This window comes from Drosophila tropicalis, unplaced genomic scaffold (assembly GCF_018151085.1).
Source record: "Drosophila tropicalis isolate 14030-0801.00 unplaced genomic scaffold, ASM1815108v1 contig_905, whole genome shotgun sequence".
NCBI lineage: Eukaryota > Metazoa > Arthropoda > Insecta > Diptera > Drosophilidae > Drosophila > Drosophila tropicalis.
The window spans coordinates 696,529-719,868 of NW_027173405.1; the positions used below are offsets into that span (position 1 = coordinate 696,529).

The 23,340-nt window shown below is 41.3% G+C and overlaps 2 protein-coding genes across 2 annotated transcripts; both read left to right on the top strand.

The window, feature by feature from the left end:
- Positions 1-6,947: 6,947 nt before the first annotated feature.
- LOC137586125 (uncharacterized) lies at positions 6,948-8,387 on the top strand. Its single transcript, XM_068302131.1, has one exon. The coding sequence runs from the start codon at positions 6,948-6,950 to the stop codon at positions 8,385-8,387; it is 1,440 nt and encodes a 479-aa protein (XP_068158232.1).
- A 659-nt stretch (positions 8,388-9,046) lies between these two features.
- LOC137586127 (uncharacterized) lies at positions 9,047-22,770 on the top strand. Its single transcript, XM_068302132.1, has 4 exons — positions 9,047-11,680; positions 11,772-11,876; positions 11,935-12,148; positions 22,568-22,770. Exons 1-4 carry the CDS (start codon positions 9,047-9,049, stop codon positions 22,768-22,770), a joined length of 3,156 nt encoding a protein of 1,051 aa, XP_068158233.1.
- The last annotated feature ends 570 nt before the right edge of the window (positions 22,771-23,340 follow it).

Sequence of the window (23,340 nt, forward strand, 5' to 3'; positions counted from 1 at the left end):
GCAAACTCCAAGAAATCCTCTAGTTTGTTTCAAATTCCTAGGTGGTGGCCAATTTTTAATACATTCAATCTTTGACGGATCGGTGCAGATACCTTTACTGTCTATTTCATATCCTAAATAACTAATGCTTGCGACACAAAACTGACTTTTCTCTATGTTAATGGACAGATTAGCTTTCCGAAATTGCTCCGAAATTCTTGCTAACACCGAAAGATGAGATGAGAAATTCTCTGAAATTATGCACAGATCATCTAAATAGCAAAATACACAATGGCGAAGGTCAGCAGGGACTACTTCATCCATTAGACGACTCATAGTAGATGTGGCATTACAAAGGCCGAAAGGCATAACTGTGAATTGATATAACGGTCTTCCTGGTACTGTAAATGCAGTAAGAGGTTTGGATGCTTCCGTTAATTCTATTTGCCAATAGGCATCCTTTAAATCGATTTTGGAAATAATATTTGCCTTGGGTAATCTTGAAAAAATACTGTCAATGCTGGGCAAAGTATAAGCATCCTTAATTGTGACTGCATTTAATTTGCGAGCGTCTAAGCACAGTCGCACTTTATTGGGCTTTATTACTGGTCGAATAGGAGAGCTCCAGGCGCTAACAGCTGGTTCGATAACTCCTAGTTGAATCATACGATCAATTTCTGTGTATACTAATTTTTCAACAGCGGGACTAATAGCGTAAAAACGTTGTTTTACTGGTTTGGCTTTGCCAATCTCGATATGATGTTTTATTAAGGACGTACGTCCGAGATGATAACTTGCATTGGGAAACATTTGCTTGACGGCTTCAAGCTGTCTAATTTGGGAATACGTGAGAGAATAAGAACTAGGGTCAGTCTCTAACTTTTTTTCAGAACCAATCTCGATCGAACTAATTATAGACGGGGCAAGTTCGAAAATTCTCCAAAAATCATGACCTAATATTAATCTTTTCTTCAACGTAGGAATTACAAATAATTTCAACATTCTTTCCAATCTACCGTACCGTACTATTACTTCTAACATACCAATCACATTTTGGCCGTTTCCGTCCGCTGTGCGCACTTGACCTTTAGTTTTTACAAATTGGGAAAAATGTGAAAAATCTGTTTGTGCTAAATCCGAGCCTATACAACTAATGCTGGCACCGGTATCCAATAAACCTAATTCTGTGAACGTAAGAAATGGGACTTCTGCATAGCTCCTATTATCGTTGTCGTTTCTAAAAATTGTTGCAACAAAAAGTTTCTTGGTTTGTCTTGCGTGATCATAATATTTCCTTAGTCTTAACGTGCGTTTAGACAAGGGTTGGTCAGATCTGAAAATTCTGTCTTTAACAGTAAGGTAATGTTGTAAACGCTCAGGATATGGCAAAAATCTTAGTGGGAGTTTTTGAGACTTTCGTACGTTTACTTTGTGGTTCACAATGTTGATACTTTGTTGAACGTTTTCCGAGTTTGATGTAACTATTGCGGGAGCATCTGACGTTGTCTGGATGCACCCTTCGGTCGGTTTTCCGCTAGCCTTTTTATACAATCTTGACATTGAGGCTTGTAAACATTGGCCGTGCCGCAACCGTAACAAAAAATTGTGCGTTCCTCTAGACAATTTTGCCAGGTGTGACCGGCTTCGCGACAATTCCAGCAAACGAACTTCCTTTGCACAGCGGCAACTTCATATTCCTCGTCTGGGTCTGGAACTATTTTATTATCTTCGGTTTCCCCTTCTTGAATTTCAAAAATTTGTCTGCGTCCATTCGCTTTGGTGTTAGAAATTACTTTTACTTGAGGGCTGAGCTCTTGTGTTAGATTTTCTTGCATCTGTACTAATCTACGAAGGTGACCTATTGATGCGATGGATTGATATAGCAACTTTTGTCGTATCTCTGGCAACAGGTTATTTTGTAAAATTTCCATCAGCTCCTCTTCCTCAAACTTTATACCGAACTTGTCAATCAAAGAAGCTACCTCATCGTAAAAACAAACAAAAGATTCTCCAGCTTTTTGCTTTCTAGCACGAATCATTTCTTTGCTCATAAAATCTGATCGATAGTCTTTATATTGCTGACGAATAGCTGAACAAAACTCGCTCCATACTATTCGAGGGACTTGCTTATGATATCTCCAATACCACTCGCGGGCTTTTCCTCCAAATAATATTTGAATATGTTTAAATAAATTCATCTACTCCTAGACCTTCCGTAGATCCGTCAAAACGTAGATTCCATTTCTGCATTACATTTGCAATTTTTGCATTTTGAACAGTTGTAGGGCAGGGCGAACTTATCAGAGATCGGGTTTGGACCGTGTCTAATGGAACTTCTCGCTGGCCTAAATTCATAGGTAACGACGATACTACACGAGAAACTGTTTGTTCTATCATATTTTGTATAACCGTATAATCGATCTCTCGATTAGGACGAGTATTATTACCACGATTTGGTCTTGCTCTTCGCTGATTAGGCATGGTTCTAGGTAGTTGCGGTTCTGGTTGATTACTACTGTGACTGGCATCTAAGCATGATGCTGGTGCTTCGCTAACTGATATAGCTGGTTCGTTAAGCTGTTCTGCTCTGTCTCTTGGGACTTGACTTAGCTGTTTTGTAAAATTACGAGTCATTGCTGGGTGCTAATGACAAATGTTTTTCCTTCGCTTTTGGTGAACAGTTGCCTACTACGAGCTTTATACTAGACACATTTATCTCATTCTCACAAATTGGGCAATGCTTTTCCTTTTCTAGTAGAGCTTCCAAACAGGATTTATGAAAAATGTGTTTACAGGGAGTACAGAAACATGTTTGCGTGTTGTCCAAAACCAAGGAACAAATTTTGCGTATGTCTTCTGCTGGAGTGTCCGTATTTGCGAGACTATGTTGAACTAGAGCCATTCTTTTTTTTAAATAATTTTCCTAAAATTAAAATGATTTGAAATCTTAATTAGCTAAATGAACCTAAAGAATATTGGTAACTTTGTTATTTTTGTTTTTGGGCTATTGCATCTACAAAATTGTTTCTCTTGGTCAGGCTTTGGCCTTTTGAATTTTCTTACATACTTCTAAGGTGGTCTGCTGTCAAAATAACCACATGCCGTAACTTAAATAAACTTCTTGTCTATATCTAATATTGTCAAGAAGTTGAGTATGCTTTTATCCTGCCCCACGTTGGGCGCCAAAAATTTTATGTAACCTTCCTATTCGGTTTCTCGTTGCGCGCAATAATTTTTATATAATCGGTTCTCCTATCACAGCGACGATAAAGCTATCGATAACCAAAAGAAGGCGGTAGGTGAATTGTAGCAGACTCGAGATCCTCTGGTTCCGTAGCTCTTGCGGGGTGGGGGGGGTTGTTTGCTGAATCTCTACCTTTAATTATAATATTTAATTTTATTAGGATCTCTACTGAAACTAACTTTAAATGAAAATAGAATGACTGGCAGAAAATACTTACGAAAACAGTAAGGAATTCATGTTTATAAAAAAAACGAAAGAAATGAAGGTGTATCCTTTTGTTCACAAGCTAGCGGTTACTGAGGTCAAGATGTAGATGAAAGCGGGGTAAAAATTCGAATTAACCTACATACCTGCTATGATTTATAACCAAAGATTTGGGCTACAGCTTTTTTTTATTCTACACTTTTCTCCTCAGAATTAAAAATGAAAATGAAGCCTAGCAAAAAAATTAAACGCGTTGCCACCTCAAGAAAAACGATAGTTCATTTATCGCTATCCCCATATTATGCGTTTATCGATCGATCGATACCAATATTTTTATTTATTGATTGATCGCTATTGGCAAAGTGGCGCGTAAAGTCGTTAAGTTTAAAAATTTGAAAGTTTAAACTAGCGCACGCTACAGTAATAAACTCCAAAGTAGTAGTCTCAATCGAATTACAAACAGACAACTACATTATTCCATACAAATTCAATTTACTTCATTCAAATTTTGCAATCCCCTGCAATGGAATAATAGGATTAGATTTCATAAAAAAATTTCATTGCCAATTAGATTACAATAGTTCAGAGGATTGGTTTATTATTAGACCACAATACTTAACGCATCCTATATATGTATGTTCCAATAACGTTATTGCAACAGCACAAAACTCTTTTGTCCTATTCTTAAATACCACAGATACATGCCAAATAGTAGGCATTAATAACATAAAATGTGAATCACTTTCGAACTACGATGTAGTGCAAAACCTAAAAGACAATAGAAAAGAGTCTTTAATTAGTAAATCAAAGAAAAATTTTCCAATTCTGTTGAAAAAACAACTTGAAAAAAAAAAATGCACCGAGTATGGTGATGTGTTCGGACTTGAAACCGAACCAATCACAACAATTTTTACAAGCAAAAATTGTGACTTAATGATGATGAGTCAGTATATGAAAAAAATTATCGATGTCCGCATAGCCAAATAGAAGAAATCAGGCATCTAGTTGGAAATTTAGTTGAACAAAATATTGTTGAACCGTCTGTATCATCATATAACAGCCCACTCTTATAAGTCGCGAAGAAAGCTCTTCTGGGTTCTAAAGGGAAAAAATGGCGATTAGTAGTTGACTATCGCCAAATAAAAAAGAAATTGCTGTCAGATAAATTTCCACTCCCCATAATTGATAAATATCTTGATCAATTGGCTCGAGCTAAATATTTTTCATGCCTTGATTTAATTTCAGGTTTCCACCAAATTGAACTTGAGGAAAACTCAAGAAATATTATTATGCAATGGTTCATATCGCTTCACCAGATTACCATATGGTTTAAAAATAGCGCCTACTTCAATTCAAAGAATTACGACAATCGCATTCTTAGGCATTGAGCCTTCGTAGCATTCCTTTATATGGATGATTTAATCGTTATTGCTATCAGTTGCAAATGCATCACGATAATTCATTAAAGATGAAAGCAATAAGAGTACTACATAACAAGAATTAGCAGCAAAACATTCAGCAGTAACACATAATTGACAATATATTTTTGGCAAACACTTTACAGTTTAAACTGATCACAGACCTTTAACATATTTTTATACCCTTGCAAAAAGGGTATATTAATTTTGGTCAGAAGTGTGCGACGCATAGAAGGAAGCATTTCCGACCATATAAAGAATACATATTCCTGATCAGCACGACGGGACGAGTTCAACTAGCCATGTCCGTCCGTCCGTCCGTCCGCCCGTCTGGATCAACGCAAACTCCTCCTAGACCGTAAGAGCTACAGAGCTGAAATTTTGCACGTAGGCTTGTATATACTGCAGGGGTTGTATATCTCGGATTCAGCCGGATCGGACGACTATATCATATAGCTCCCATACAAACCCCAAAGTCACGAACAGTGACTTTTCTCAATAACTTCGTTAATTTCTGTCTATTATCGTGTTATTAGAGAGTTTCTTACGCCTATAAACTACTGTGCCAAATTTGATAAAGATCGGGTGACTATATCATATAGCTCCCATAGGAACGATCGGTTGAAAACAGTGACTTGTAAATAACTTCGTTACTTTTAACGCGATTGCTTTCAATTTAAACATTTCTTAATTTAATATATCTGTTCATGACTGTGCCGAATTTGATAAAGATCGGGTGACTATATCACATAGCTCCCATAGGAATGATCGGTGGAAAACAGTGACTTGTAAATAACTTCGTTCCTTTTACCGCGATTGCTTTCAAATTAAACATTTGTTAGTTTAATATACCTGTTAATGACTGTGCCAAATTTAATCAAGATCGGGCGACTATATCAAATAGCTTCCATAGGAACGATCGGTGGAAAATAGTAACTTTGATCAATATCTTCGTTATTTCCTATGATTGTAGGCCATTCATTCGCAAACATAAGCCTTTTTAGATAAAACGTTCTAACACATTGATGGCTAATAGGTAAGGAAAGAGTTACCAAAAAAGTTGCAAGGGTATACAAACTTTGACGCGGTCGAAGTTAGCCCCGGCCCTCTGGTTTTTTTCTATGGTTAATCCACGTGCTAAATTAACACGCATGCGACTCGAATTAGAAGAGTATGATTTTAGGGCAGAGTATCTGAGAGGTAAAGATATTTTTGTGGCAGACGCCCTGTCAAGGATGACAATATCCGATCTAGTTGACATGAACAAAAAAGTCCTGAAAGTCACTACCAGGCACCAAAGTAGACAGAATAAACAGAAAATAAACAAGAACTTTTGTCAATGTTGCGGTGCCGGCTTAATTGCTGCCCCGCGCCAGTAGAAAGGCTTACCCAACGCGCCCCTGGTTTTTATTCTCTCTCATTCGAAGAAGAACAGTTAGAATTTACTTTGTCTTTGCTTGCACTTATGACAGAGAGGCGGCCCGCTATGACGGCGCGCCAGTCACAGAAAATTAGGAAAGCAGGAAAGACGTGAAAAGGAGAGAAAAACACAAATGTAAGATAAAATAGAACATGTGAGAAATTTGAATTCACATTGAAATAAAGATTTCAGCCAACCGATCTAACCGATCGATATGCCCACAAATTGTGGAACTGAATATAGCGCAATACAACACAAAACCGGCGTTTAATTGTTTGGTTAGAGGGCTCGGGGTATATGTTCGACTCGCGAACTTTTTTGGAGCTGTCCCACGTCACGACCTGAACATTTTCTACATCCTGAAATATTTATTTCTTTGGCTCCAGAGATATTAGCAGAGTCTGAATATCTCTGAACCACGTGGATTGGAGTGGAATCTTCCAGAAGCTTCCTTCGTGAGAGCGACCGCGGCAGACGATTACATGCCGGCTCGCTGAGAGAGGAAGAGAGAGGGAGATAGTGAACCACGTGCAAACAGGCAAACATAACCTCATTGTTACGCAACATATGCAATGAGCAACAGTGATAGAGTACCAGTTCAACCTGAGAGAGTCAGGAAGACGGCGCTGAGGCGACTGAGAATGGAGCGGTCTCAAGCGACAGAGAAACTGATACACCAACGATGTCAACGCCATCCAGAGGCGACGGTTTGTCAGTGCAACAAACGATTCTTAATGGAATGTTCGAGAGTCACGCAGGAAACGGTACGGCAATTAAACTGCCCAGTAAAATTGATCTAGCTCCGTGGTCCGTACCTGCGTTGGCGCAATCGACTATTCAAGGAGTAAGTCTACCTTTTCTGGCCAATACAGCTAATCTTCATAACGGATTGTGGACCCAAGGACAAAGTAACGCGGGTGGAATGCAGCATGGACCTGGAAGCCAACTGCCGGCTACCGGACACTTGACGTTAAGCCCTGGAATGCACTCTACGGATTTAGGACACAAGAAAACTTTATTGTCATCGGAACAGATAGCGGCCCGCCAAGTACTGAACAAAGACTTACCCGTGTTTTCCGGTAAGCCAGAAGAGTGGTTGTTGTTTATAAGCCATTACGAACAATCTACTGAAAGATGTGGAATTAGTAATGAAGAGAATCTTATTCGGCTCCAAAAGTGCTTAAAAGGAGCGGCTTGTGATGCTGTTCGAGGAAAGCTAATGTGTCCAGAGACGGTGCCGTATGCAATCGGTACGTTACGGATGCTTTATGGAAGACCGGAGATTATTCACTCGAGCCTTCAAAGGAAACTAAGAGAAGAACCAGCGGCACGCTCAAATAATTTGGATTCGGTTATTCAGCTAGCCTTGGCAGTGCAGAACTATTGCGCGACACTGGTCGCAATTGGGCTTAAAGAGTATCTGCACGATCCAGCTTTACTAGGCGAGCTCGTCGAGAAGTTGCCGGGAGACTTGAAACTCGATTGGGGAAGACACCGAATGACTCTAATTGGATGTGTGGCTAACTTGTCTATCTTTGACAATTGGCTGTTTGGCATTGCAATGTGTGCCTCAATGGTTACGCCGTATACAGTTCCAGCTAAGGATGGAGCAAAGAGAACCAAAGAGCGAATTTTTCTGCACAACGAATTGCAAAGTGGATCTAGTCAGGAATCGAAAACACAAGAAGTACGCATCCGGTTGTGCCCCAAATGTGCAGGGAGTCATAACGTAGCAGACTGTCGCCTCTTTCGAGAAATGAGCATAAAGCAGAGAAAGGAGTTCGTGCGGCAAAAGAGGCTCTGCTATTGTTGTTTTGATCAGCACGTGATACGGAATTGCAAAAGTAAAAGAAGTTGTGGTGTCGATGGGTGCAGGCAGATACACCATTCGTTGATCCACGAGACAGCGGACTACAAGGAAAGCAAATCGCAGGGGCAGACGAATGAGGATGATAAACCAGTTCATCCACCAATCTTATTCCATGGAGATATAACAAGCAAGGCTTTATTCAGATATATGCCAATCATGTTATACGGAAGGAAGCGAAATTTAGCGACATATGCCTTACTGGACGAGGGAGCTGCTTGCTCTTTGATTGAAGAAACTCTGGCAGACGAGTAAGGACTAGATGGCCCGGCCGAAGAACTGTGCTTAAAGTGGACCAGTCAAGTCACTCAAACGGAAAGCGCGTCCAAGTATGTGAGTGTCGGAGTGTCGTCGATGTGTCAAGGTGCGACGCAATTTGAACTCAAGAGTTTGCGCACGGTACGTAAGTTAGACTTGCCTACGCAAACAGTTACCGACGAACTGGTAACATCGAGAAAGCATCTACAGTATTTACCAAATTTAAGTTACTGTAACGTAAAAGCAAGTTTAATTATTGGTCTGGATAATTTGAAAGTTTGTGTGCCTTTGGAGATACGGGAGCCCGAAGGAGACGACGTGGTCGCGGCGCGCTGTAGATTGGGCTGGTCTGTGTATGGCCGGTACAGCGACGCCGCTCCAGCGTCCTCACACATATTGCACATATGTGAGTGCAATGAAGCGAGCAGCATGCGCGCTTTGGATGCGTCAATGAAAGAATACTTTGCTATGGAGTCCTCGGGAACACGTGTGCCAAGTAAGCCATTAAGATCGAAAGAAAGATTATGGAGGCGACCACAAGTTATTGCCCGATTGACAAACGTTGGCAAACTGGACTGTTATGGAGGTTCGACAGAGTAGATCTACCGGATTCATACTCGATGGCCATGAGGCGTCTTCAGTGTTTAGATGCGAAAATGGCAAAGGACATCGATCTTAGAAGCTTTATGTTGGATATTATGCAAAGCTATGAAGAAAAGGGATACATCCGGAGATTAACAGAAAGTGAGCTAAATAAGGGTAAAAGTTCATGGTTTCTTCCTATATTTACAGTCACTAACCCAAACAAGAACAAGACGAGGCTGGTCTGGGATGCAGCTGCGAAAGTCAACGGCACGTCATTAAACGACGTCTTGCTAAAGGGCCCGGATATACTGGCATCTCTAGTTGGCGTGTTAATACGTTTTCGGGAGCGACCAGTAGCAGTGGCTGGTGACATAAGTGAGATGTTTCACCAAGTAAGAGTGCGCCCAGAGGACCAGACGGCTCAGAAGTTTCTATGGCGCAATGGAAATTCGGCTAAGGCGGCAGAAACGTACGTGATGCAGGTTATGACATTCGGGGCTTCCTGCTCGCCGGCCTTAGCTAATTACATAAAGAATCGCAACGCAGAGCGGTTCAGAAAAGAATCTCCAAGAGCTGTTGCGGCCATTTGTAGAAACACGTTTGTCGACGACTGGCTCGAGTCGACAAACACCGAAGACGAGATGACGGAGTTGGCCATGAAGGTGCAGAGAATTCACTTGAACATGAGGCGCTGGACCTCGAATTCTGCGAGCGTAGTGAGAGCGCTTAAGAACCAAGAAGGAGACGTGCCTAGGGAGGTGGGATTCCTTGAAAAATCGCAAGATAAGGTTTTAGGCATGTGGTGGCTGCCCGTGACAGATCAACTTACGTATGTAGTCAAGCCGGATTTGCTTGAAAGAGCATCGAAAGACTATGCGACCAAAAGAACTGTGTTAAGTGTGGTTATGTCAATTTTTGACCCACTTGGATTGCTTGGCTTTTTCACTGTTCGTGCTAAAATTATTTTGCAGAATATCTGGCGAGCAGGAACGGATTTGGATGAGTCTCTTCAGGAAGAGGACCAAGCAGACTGGAAAATTTGGGTGAAGCTGTTACCCAAAATCAACGAAGTGTGGATTTCAAGGTGCATGCCGAAGGTTTGTTGTGCAAGACGAGTACAACTTCACACGTTTGTGGACGCCAGCATCAACGCTTATGCAGCGCTTGTGTACCTGCGAGCAGAAGTGGATGGAATAGTCCACTGTTCCCTGGTAGCGTATAAGGTACGAGTGGCCCCCTTGAAGCCAGTCTCAATACCACGGATGGAACTGATGGCTGCTGTTTTAGGTTTACGGCTGACGAAATTCATCGAACCTGAACTCTCAGTAACAGTATGTCAGCGTATTTTCTGGACGGATTCTAAGGACGTTTTATGCTGGATTAGATCAGATGCCCGCAAATACAATCAATTTGTAGCATTGCGAGTTGGAGAAATTCTGGAAGACTCTGACGTGCTATCTTGGCGATGGGTGCCCACCCAGCATAACGTTGCAGACGATGGCACGAAATGGACAAAGATGCCAGACATGACCGGGAATTCAAGGTGGTTTGTTGGCCCGAGATTCTTGTATGAACAAGAGACACAATGGCCTAGCATAGAGCAGAGCCCGAGCAAGACGAGTGAAAGTATTTTGCACCATCAGGAGAAAGTCAAAGGGAACTCTAGTTTGGCTTGCATCACACCTGATCCGGAACGATTCGGAACGTTGGAAAAGCTACGGGCGGTACAAAAGCGAGTTCTAAACTTTTTGCAAGGCATATGTAAGAGGCCTTGCGGAGAACAACTGATAAACATTTTGGCTATAAACCGCGATGTGGAAACCGATGCAGTTTTTATTCGTGCATGCCAAGAAGAGGAGTTTCCAGAAGAGATCAGATGCCTAAACCAAGGACATGGCATAACAAATAGGAAAAGTAAGCTATTTAAGTGCACTCCTTACCTGGACGAGTTAGGAGTGCTACGTATCAAAGGACGAATCGACAGAATTGAAGGAGTAGATATGGACACTAAGCGACTCATTATACTACCGCAAAAGCATAGAGTAACGTTTCTGATTGTGGAGTACTATCACAGGAAGAATTACCATTTGCACAATGAAATTGTCGTTAACGAGGTACGACAGCGGTACTGGATAACCGGCTTACGCGCTTTAGTGAGAAAAGTCGCGAACGCCTGTGTAGCGTGCCGTATACGAGTGGCCCGACCAGTGCCACCAAAGATGGGCGATTTACCAAAGGAGAGGTTATCGCCGCACACACAACCATTCACTTTTACTGGAGTGGACTGCTTCGGCCCATTTGAAGTCGCAGTGGGCCGCAGGCACGAGAAGAGATGGGGCGTGTTATTCACATGCCTTACGACCCGAGCGGTACACCTAGAAATTGCTACATCACTGTCAACCGACTCATTTCTTTGCGTATTGAAGGCGTTTGTAGCCAGAAGAGGGGTGCCGCGTACCATACTATCGGACAATGGTACAAATTTTAGAAGAGCCAGCCGCGTATTGAAGGAGCACATAGAACGGATATCAGCTTCAGCTGTGGAACAGCAGTATCCAACGTTGGAGTTCAAGTTTAACCCTCCCAGTTCACCGCACATGGGCGGCGTTTGGGAGCGACTGGTACGTTCTACTAAATCTATACTTTCAGAAATACTGCCAAGGGCCGGCCTGAAGGAAGAGGTGTTAAGAGGAGCCTTTGCTGACGTAGAGCAAATTTTGAATTCAAGGCCTCTGACGTATGTGCCTTTAGAAAGCGCCGAATCGGAAGCATTAACGCCGAACAATTTTCTAAAAGGCAGTTCTAGTGGCCTACGTGAGAGCGGTTCACTGCAACAGTCTGGGCCGCAACTCGCAAAAGGGTATCGTGTTGCCAGCCAAATTGCCGACCGTTCTGGAAGAGGTGGCTAAGAGAATATCTACCTACAATCACAAGGCGCACGAAATGGTTCCAACCACAGCTCAAGCCGGTAGCAGTAGGTTACGTGGTGATAATTGTAGACGATGCCGCTAAACGTAATACGTGGCCAAAGGGAAGCGTGATCGACGTTCATCGTGGGAAAGACGGACAGGTGCGAAGCGCAGTCGTTCGCACAGTAGATGGACTTGTGACGCGACCAACAGTGAAGCTGGCCGTACTGAATTTGGAGAGTAATCCACCGCACGAAGACGCTGGTGAATTACGGGGTGGGGAATGTTGCGGTGCAGGCTTAATTTCCGCCCCGCGCCAGTAGAAAGGCTTACCCAACGCGCCCCTGGTTTTTATTCTCTCTCATTCGAAGAAGAACAGTTAGAATTTACTTTGTCTTTGCTTGCACTTATGACAGAGAGGCGGCCCGCTATGACGGCGCGCCAGTCACAGAAAATTAGGCAAGCAGGAAAGACGTGAAAAGGAGAGAAAAACACAAATGTAAGATAAAATAGAACATGTGAGAAATTTGAATTAACATTGAAATAAAGATTTCAGCCAACCGATCTAACCGATCGATATGCCCACAAATTTTTCAACTGAATATAGCGCAATACAACACAAAACCGGCGTTTAATTGTTTGGTTAGAGGGCTCGGGGTATATGTTCGACTCGCGAACTTTTTTGGAGCTGTCCCACGTCACGACCTGAACATTTTCTACACAAAGTCTTGAAAAAGTTTCTAGGCCCAACATATACGAAATCATTAAGAGTAGCGCTACTGAAGCCGGTGACCCTCATCCAAAACGATGAAGAAAAAGAAGCTATATTGTCTACATTTCATGATGATCCAATTCAAGGGGGCTATACAGTCTTAAATAAAACAATTGCAAAAATAAAGAGACAATAGTATTGGAAAAACATGACTAAATATGTAAAAAAGTAAATTATTAAATGTCCAAAATGCCTGACGTCGAAAATAATAACCGAATTTGACAAAGTATTAAGTAGCAATTTCCGTTGCAAATAAGATTGCAACAAAGCCATATTCTAATCTTTTATTCTGAAGTACGGTCCAATAAGGACGTTCATTACGGACATGGGAACAGAATATAAAAATTACATTATAAATGACTTGTGCAAATATTTAAAAATATACAACATAACGTCTATAGCACTCCACCACCAGACATTAGGTACCGTTGAAAGAAGTCATAGGACGTTCAATGTGTACATTCGTTCATACATTTCAGTAGATAAAACTGATTGGGACATATGGTTACAGTTATTTTTTTAGCGGACGTTGACGATACTACTCTCGATGCGCGCGAGCCCGAGCAGACCACCTCCCACCCGACCCACCGAAGGGTGCAGACGTATATCGCACGGCACGAATCGCGTGGACAGATACACAATAAAAAAAACAGACAAACAAACAACTAAATGTGATAGGATAGATGTTTTAAGTATATTAATAGAAAACTCTGAGCCGATTACCGGGAATAGAAGATTGTAATCAGAGCAGAGGACCCTAAAAGGTTCATGCATGGCATAGTTAGAAGAACAACGACTAAGGGATAAACGTATCAAAGGATGTCTACTCCAACAGATTTACCAGAGCTAATAACTCAGGCAAGTCGATATCACCAATTAGGAGCTTGTGCATAAAAATAACACGAAGCATAATTCTACGGTTAGTTAAGGAAGGAAGGGTAATCAAGAGAAGTCTACTAGAATATGAAGGCAAATTGACCTTGCGATTCCAGCTTAAGCCACGAAGAGCAAACAGCAAGAACTGCTTTTGAACGGATTCAAGTCCAATCTAATGCGACTCATATTGAGGTGACCAAATGCAAGATCCATACTCTAAAATAGGACGGACAAGCGACGTAAAAAGAACTTTAGTTGTATAGGGGTCGTCGAATTCTTTTGACCATCTTTTAATAAAACCCAGAACACTCATGGCCTGTGCGACCGTGGTGGAAATTTGGGTGTTAAAATTTAACATGTGGTCCATAAGTACGCCCAAATCATTCATATAATTACGACGTTCTAAAATACTATTGTTTAGAAAATAAGTGACCAGTTGAGGAGAGTTACGGAAAAAAAGTCATTACCTTACATTTGGTAGTGTTAAGATTTAGTAGATTAAACTGGCACCAGGATTGAAAGTTTTTAAGATCAGCTTGTAGCCGACTAAATGAATCTGTATCATTATAAGTTAGACAAAGCTTGACATCGTCAGCATACATAAGCACGCGCGAATGAACAATGACTGATGGAAGATCGTTAATGAATAATGTGAAAAGCAGAGGGCCAAGATGACTACCTTTAGGTACACCAGAAGTCACAGGAATGGAATTGGAAAAAGAAGACTTAAAAAGTACCTTCTGTTTCCTATTTGTTAAATATTCTCGAACCCAAGAAAGGAAAAGAGGTGGAAATCCAATGTCGCTCAGTTTAGAAAGTAATAGAGTATGATTAACAGAATCAAAGGCTTTGCTGAAGTCCGTGTATATGACATCAGTTTGTTTAGCATTTTTGAACCCCTTGATAATTATAGAGGTAAATTCTAAAAGGTTAGTGGTTGTAGACCTACGTTCCACAAACCTATGTTGGGATGGCGAAATAATAGAGCTGCAAAAATGTTGCAATTGAGAAGTTATAATTTTCTCAAAAGCTTTCGGAATAGCGGACAATTTTGAGATACCCCTATAGTTAGAGGCTTCGAACTTTTTGACATTTTTATACAGAGGAATGATATACGACTCTTTCCAAATAGATGGAAAAGAGGAAGATTTGACAGACAATAGAAAAAAATTTTAAAATGGATTTACATAATGCGTTGTGCACAGAACCTGAGTACATATTTAGGTAGACCATCTGGCCCCGGAGAATAACTAGGTTTAACTAGTTTTAGTTCGCTAAGAAGAGAATTTTCATCAATCACTGGATTGACAACGCAATTAGCATTTCTAAATGATAAGGATACGGACTTGCTCGATATTCCGTTGAGGAATAGGTTGTTTTGAAAAAACTCGCAAATATATCGGCAATTGCCTGATCAGTGCTCGCTTTTTTATTTTGAAAAGACAAAAAAGGACTTGTTCTTTTACTTTTCGGAGACTTATTCATAAGCGACAAGCTTCTGAACTGAGTCTCCACCGCAGTAAACTCCGCTTGGAGTTTGTTAAAATCCTGCCCTTAAAGTGTCAAAACTATCTCTAATCCGCCTCATGAATGATCGCATCTCGTTCTCGACCTCACGGCAAGCATCACTTCCATATTTTAAGCCACCACTTTTAGCAATAGACTCCTCGATTCTGCCTGTGTAACCAGCACACTTAACGTGAACCGCATTGTCACACAACCAACAAAGAATATAATCGTGGAAGTCAACCGCATTAGTGGCAACTATGCAATTATTTTTTGAGCAGACAACCATTTTATCAAAAAGTTAATTTATTTTCAAAAGGAATAAAAAAATAAAAAATAGAAATTGCAAAGGTAAAAAATCTGTGTATAAGTATATACTGACCAGTACTGACACAAGGGTTAATGTGCAGAGTAAGCCTTCACAGACAACTAAAAACCAGAGGGCCGGGGCTAACTTCGACCGCGTCAAAGTTTGTATACCCTTGCAACTTTTTTGGTAACTCTTTCCTTACCTATTAGCCATCAATTTGGAAGAACGTTTTATCTAAAAAAGGCTTATGTTTGCGAAAGAATGGCCTAGATTCATAGGAAATAACGAAGATATTGATCATAGTCACTGTTTTCCACCGATCGTTCCTAAGGGAGCTATATGATATAGTCACATGATTTTTATCAAATTCGGCACAGTCATTAACAGATGTATCAAACTAACAAATGTTTAATTTGAAAGCAATCGCGTTAAAAGTAACGAAGTTATTTACAAAAGTCCCTGTTTTCGACCGATCGTTCCTATAGGAGCTATATGATATAGTCATCCGATCTTGATTAAATTTGGCACAGTTATTAACAGATATATTAAACTAACAAATGTATGGGACTACATGATATAGTGGTCCGATTCGGCTGAATCCGAAATATACAACCCCTGCAGTATTGTCTGGACGTTGACGCGTACAATGCGAAGTACGTTCAAGTGGCCCATACGACACCAGCACATAGCCTGTTTCGCGCGAGCCCAAGCAGAGCGCTGTCCACCTCCCGCCCACCGACCGTGGGGCGCAGCCGCATATCGGACGGCACGATCGCATGGACAAATACAAATAAAACGGACAAACAATTAAAAATATGATTAACTACAGCTAATTACGAGCTAAATGTGCTAAAATAGAAGTTTTCACAAGGGAAAGAGAGGCTTCTGATCTAATTACGGGATACAGAAGATTGTAATCAGAACATAGGACTCGAAAAGGTTCATGCAAAGAATAGTTAGAACAGTGTTTTAAGGATAGAGGAATAAAATTTCTAGTAGGTCTACGGGGTACAGATAGGTTTAACTGGTTCAATAGCTCAGGAGAGTCTATTTCACCTATTAAAAGTTTATGAATAAAGATAGCACCAAGCATTACACTACGATTAATTAAAGAAGGAAGATTGATTAAAAGAAGCCTACTGGAGTATGATGGCAAATTGACATTGCAATCCCAATTTAGACCGCGAAGAGCAAAAAGCAGAAATTGCTTTTGAACAGATTCAATTTTACTTTGGTGCATCTCATATTGAGGTGACCATATGCAAGATCCGTACTCTAAGATAGGACGGATTAAAGAAGTATACAGAATTTTGGTTGTTTACGGATCGTCAAACTCTTTTGACCATCGTTTCACAAACCCAAGAACATTCATAGCTTTACTAACTGTAGCAGAAATATGAGGATTAAAAGTTAATTTATGGTCCATAAGAACACCTAAGTCATTGATAATATCTAACCGCTCTAAGGCAGTGTCGTTAAGATAATAAGTTGCTAAGTATGGAGTGCATCTATAAAGAGACATAACTTTACATTTAGAGCCGTTAAGGTTTAATAGGTTTGTTTCACACCAACTCTGAAGATCATTAAGATCCGATTGAAGTAGGCTAGAAGATGATATGTCTTTAAAACTGAGGTAAAGCTTGACATCATCCGCGTACATAAGCACCCGAGAATGTGACACTACCAATGGAAGATCATTTATAAAAAGAGTGAATAGCAATGGACCCAAATGACTACCCTGAGGTACTCCAGAGGTCACTTGGATGGTCTTAGAAAATGAAGACTTAAAGAGGACCTTTTGTGTACGCTTAGAAAGATATTGAAGAATCCAATCTAGCAAAAGGCTGGGGATGTCAGTATAAATGACGTCAGTTTGCACGGCAGTCTTGAACCCTTTGATTGAGTGAGATGTAAATTCTAATAGGTTAGTAGTTGTCGATCTACGTTTTTTAAACCCATGTTGGGATGACGAAATGATTGAACTACAAAAATGCTGCAATTGAGATGTTATTATTTTCTCAAATGCTTTGGGTATGGCAGACAATTTTGAAATACCCCTATAATTGGAGGCTTCGGACTTCTTCCCCTTTTTATGAAGAGGAATAATATATGATTCCTTCCAGATAGGCGGGAAGGCGGAAGATGTGACGGACAGTGTAAACAACTTAAGTATTGGCTTACATAGGGCCTCCGCGCAAAGCCTTAATACGCAGCCTGGTATTCCATCAGGGCCATGTGCATATATTGGTTTGACGGAACTGAGCACGCTAAGAACCGAACTTTCATCAAACACAGGGTCTAAAATGCAATTAGACGATTGCAAGTGATGAGGATAAGGAGGATTTGCTTGATAAATCGAAGAGCAATAAGTTGTTTTGAAAAAATCAGCAAACATGTCGGCAATTGCCTGATCATTGTCAGCTTTATTGTTTTCGAAAGACAAGTAAGACGGGTGCACCGATGTCTTACGTTTAACATTTACAAATTTATAAAATTGCTTAGGATCGCGAGAAAACCTGAGAAAACCTAGCTTCCAAATGGTGAGTGTATACTGCCAAGTCGCACTGTGGTGGAATATACGAACAAGTAATATAGGCAGAAAAAGAATTAAACAAAATTTTAACACAAACAAATTCAATCTCCTGATTGGAGGACTGGACAATTTGAGAGGAGAACGCCGAGTCAACAGCGATCAAAACGCCACCACCATTACGGATAGTCCGATCATGTCTATATATTAAATATTTTGAGGGGAAAATTGAAGCATCAGCAATATCAGGCTTCAGCCAAGTCTCAGTAAAGGCAAGAATATGAAAGTCAAAGGCTGTACTATCTACATAGAGTCTAGACAGTTTAGTCCCCGTACGTTCTGATAGGCCAGAGTTAGGGACGAAATTAGTTTTTTGACTCGCCAACAGGTGCAGACGAGCCGGAAGGAACGTTATTCACAGAGGCAGGTAGCAAACTAATCGGAGGCCGATTCTTCTTTTTTATTGTATAATCTTTTACAACAAGGTGTTCCGGCCAAAAATCTTTATGACATATTTGGCCAAAAAGATCTGGGGAGACACCTATTTTAAAGGACGAAATGTCCCGAGTATATGAGAAACGGAACTTTTCCACCGCAATGTTTGGTGCTTGAACTTTTCCCTGGATGTAGGCTATGACTTCTTCAGAAGTAGTATTGGGATCAAGCCTCGAAATAAGAATTTGCTTTTTGAGTGGAACTACAACAAGGGAACTAGGAATACTAGGCACAGCTGTAGCGGCTACAGCAGACGCGGCAGCAGCTGAAGCAGCCAGCACTTTACTAGCTCCTCTTGTAACTACTTTATTGGCAATATTCCTGGAAACGGATGTTTGCGCGGACGGTTCGGAAACTACAACCGATATCGTGTTAGTAGGTGGGATACTGTCTCCAGGGGAAATGGGAAGAGACTCCACACCTGCCAAAGCCGGACTCCTAAACGACATCAGCTGCTGTACATTTGGTGACATAGGGTCAATGTCGAAAGCCGAAACTGGTAGAGACGAAAGTGCCGACGGACTGAGGGACGCGCCCTGAAACCTGGCCCTCTTGCGCGTCGGAGATTCAATCAAAAGTTTAGAACTTCTGAATTGAACCTCCATCGCCAAAAGCTCCTCTTGGAGCTTATGAACGCCAGCTGACAGGGTTTTAAACGCTTCCCCAGTCCGTTTCATAAAACTTCGCATCTCGAGCTCCAAACCACGACACGAATCACAGCCCCATTTAAGGCCGTCACCCTGTGCAATACTGTCCCGCACCTTGACTGTGTAACCAACACATTTAAAGTGCATTGCATTGTCACACAGCCAACAGTAAAGAAAGTCTTCACTGGTCTTGCTGGGATTATTGCAATTATATTTGCAACAGACAGACATTATTAAATAATTGATTTATACAAAAACAAATTATAAATCAATATGTAAATAAAAAGAAAACTGTATATGTATGTATGTAAAGAGAGACGTATACAAACCAAGGCAAAAGCTAACTGCAATATGCAAATTAGAAAGAGAAAACAAAAAGAGAGAATATTTGTACTTATCTGTATTAAAACACACAACAACAAAAACTTGTCACAAGCGCGAAGTTAACGGCCGCGAGCGCGATCAAAAGAGAAAACAAAAGAATAGAGAGCACCAACACCACACAAACAAAAGCAAACTATGAACTGTTAATTGAGAGCGCGGGTGGGAGCAAAAGATAGAACGAAATCAAAAACTAAGCAGCGCAACAACAAAATTATATTTGCGTTTGTTAAAGTTTTGATTATAAATTTATATAAATGTTTGTAAATTTAACGCAAACTTCGCGATGAGTATAGCGATTTATTAAGAATTAGTAAGGCAATGAATTTAAATTGAATATTATAAATTAGCTTCACGAAAGAATGAAAAACAAAAATTAAACGAGAGCGCAAAAAAAAAAAACACGACCGACTTCGATGAGTGACAATATGTATTGTGTCATACAAGCCTATGTGCAAAATTTCAGCTCTGTAGCTCTTACGGTCTGGGAGGAGTTTGCCTTGATACAGACGGACGGACGAACGGACATGGCTATTTGAACTCGTGTCGTCGTGCTGATCAAGAATATATACATATACTTTGTATGGTCGGAGATGCTTCGATCTATGCGTTGCACACTTCTGACCAAAATTAATGAGCAAGAATATACAAAAACAAAGAACAAGTATCACAGAGTCGCGGGTAGGCAAAAGACGAGAGCGGAAATCAAACAAGAATAGGAAAGAGCGGGAGAGCGCGTAAAATTGAACACATGCAACAACAATTTGTACGCAAGAGCGCGAGAGTTAGTTACAACGGTAAAGACAAAATGCAAGTATTGTTGTAAGTTTTGATTTATGTATATTTAAACAAAACCACAAAAGCGATTAAAAGAATTCGCGAAATGAAAATAAAATTCGGATGCTGAGATTATTATTAAACCGATAATAAGATTAAAAGTTATAGAAAGGTATTTAATCGCGAGAAAAAAATTAAATATTATAAGCGCAAAAAAAAAACACGTCCGTCTTCTGCAACGACTGAAAGTGTGCTGGTTAATATAAATTTTTTTTTTTCAATTGATTGATTGTTTTCTTTGGTGTTTAACTGTCCTCTATTTATGTGTATTTCGTGTATTGTTTTAACACAACAACATCAGTAACACATAATTATTGTCCAAGAGGCCGTGAGTTAAGCCCACCCGCCGACGAATCAGAAGCGGCGCCAAAAAGGCCAAGAAGGGTCCAGACAGGTCTAAAAGAACAGATTACAGAGCTCGGCGCAATAGTCGACCAAATAACGGCAATGGTCACTATTTCTGCTCCAAGCCAGCATTCGAATGTAAATTGTGGAATGAAGGATAAATTGGCAAGAATGAAGAAGGTGTTGGATGGTATAAAAACCCAACTCCAAATCAGACCGCGGGCCAATAAGCCAAACCAAGAGATGCGGCCATTGACGTTTGCGGCTATTGTGGCAAAAAGTGCTACACCACAAGTAGCAGGTACAAAAGCGGAAGGCAAAGGATCGAAAAGCTAAAACACTTTCCAGCGCAGCACTAAGTCAGCCAACTACCCATACTACGACTGCTGCTGAATCGGTAAAGGGTACCGCCCCTAACAAAAAGTCACCCATAAGTGGGAAACGGTCAAAAGAGCTAAAGGCAAGAGTAGAAGACGGTCTGATGCTTTGATAGTGCAATGCAGTGACCCTGCAAACTACGCAAAAGTACTGGAGGCAGTCCTGACTGACCCTGCCATGCTCACACACAAGGAAGGAGTAAGTGGAGTGCGTCGAACAGCAGCAGGAGAACTTCTCCTGGAGATGAAGAAAAATGATGACGGCGGTACGCTAGCCCTACACAAGGCGTTACAGCAAGCGCTTGAAGACGAAGGACGGGTCAAGATCATCACTGAAAGGTTCACACTCGATATAAGGGGTATACAGTTCTATTCTAAACTCGAGGACGTTTAAAATGCAGCCAAAATATTACCGGAGGAAACTCTGCAAGAGCAATCGTTTCCAAAGATGCGGAAGGCATATGGCGGTACACAAACTGCAACATTGCTGCTGAATGCCAATAGGCATCAAAAATCGTTGCTGCCAAAACGGTGCGCATTGGCCTTGCAGAATGCAGGATAAAAACAACATGGGCGCTGCAATGTGGAGTTGCAGCGTTAAATCACGGCAAGAGGAAGAATCCTGCTTGAACGAGAGTCATATATACGACATATATACGCACAGTGACCACAGTGCAATAATATTCGAGTGTGGTGGCCAAACAACGCGTTTGGCCCGGCCTAAGTTCTCGATCTGGTCGCAAGATACCCTATCCTCGCTTAAGATGCTTGTTCTTGTTTATGATGAAGAGGAAGAAAGCAGGCGATGCAGAAACCCAGGTGAAATGCCTATGTTCTGCCAAGACAGAGGCTGGTACTACTCCCAAAAGGACGACCTTTCAGCGTACAGGCTTTGCATTATAGATGTGCTGGGAAAGGTTTTCGAATCGATCACTCGCAACAGCACCAGTTTGGCTTCCGAAAGAAGCGTTGTACGGTCGACGCAATACACTGTCACCGAAATAGCCAAAAACGCCATAGAGGCCATACGATGGAAAGGAGGAGGAAGAATACTGCCTTATCGCCACTCTTAATTCCAAAACGTATTCAACTCAGCGAGATGGATTTGCATAATCGAGTCTTTGCAGCGCTTGGCTGTACCAGAATACCTGGTTGCAATGATTTGTAATTATTTCGAAGACCGGATACTGATGTACAAAACGGACAAAGGGCAACATAAACATAAAATAACAGGCGAAGGCCCACAAAGTTCTGTTCTTGGTCCAACACTGTGGAACGTCATTTATGTAGCAGTGCTTCGTCTGGACATTCCGCCAAAGACGCAAATCATCTGATTCCCAGACGACATAGCAGTGGACATAGTGGCAAAGGAACTGGGAGAAGCGAAGGCCAGGATCAACGACGCCGTGCTGTCAATTGTTTCTTGGCTGCAAAGGAATTCTCCGACTCTGGCCGCACACAGAACAGTAGCCGTACTATTCAGCGGCGGAAAACGTGTTGAGGCTGCAACCATTAATGTTGCAGGTTGCGTCATCCACTCCAAGTCGGCAATCAGATATCTTGGGGTGATGGTTGACCATAGGCTAAGATATAAGCACCATCTCCAGCATGTAGCAGCAAGGGCAACCTCAGCCATAGTAAAGTTAATGTCCAACCGCGGTGGCCACCCACAGAAAAGCAGATTGCTCATCACCACGCTGGTACGATCCGTGTTCCCAAATGCATCATACAGCCGCGCCTGCAGTATTCGTATCCGAAGATGCTGCCTAGGTTCTATCGGGAATGGCGCCACTCGATATCGTTGCTTTAGAGAACAGAAGCAACAGTACAGCAGCTCAAAAAGGAATGGTGTCTTCTCGAACATGGCAGGACCGCTGGCGCCATTCTCCCAATGGACGCTGAACAAGCCGCCTTATACTTAATAAGCGGGAATGGGTGAGTAGGCCGCACGCCCAAACAGATGCAGGATCAATTTCAATTTGGGTTTGTGCCTACAGACTTAAAGACGTTATATTTAATTATATTTTTTGATTTAAGGTAATATTTATTTGTTTATTTGTATACTAGCAAACCGGGCGAACTTCGTTTCGCCAACTGATGGCTTTCTTTTTTTGTAACATTTCGTTTGGGGATTAAAAGATGAAGAAAATTTTTTTTTGCAAAAGGTATTATAAAATTGGTCAGATGTTTGTAACGCACAAAAGAAGACGTTTCCCCCCATAAAGTATATATATTCTTGATCAGCATGAGAAGCTGAGTCGATATAGCCATTTCCGTCTGTCCGTCCGTCCGCCGGTGCGTACGCGCTTTACTCAGCCATCTTAACAGCTATCGCGATGAAATTTTTTTTCGGGGGCTTTTTATTACCCGGGTGAGATCA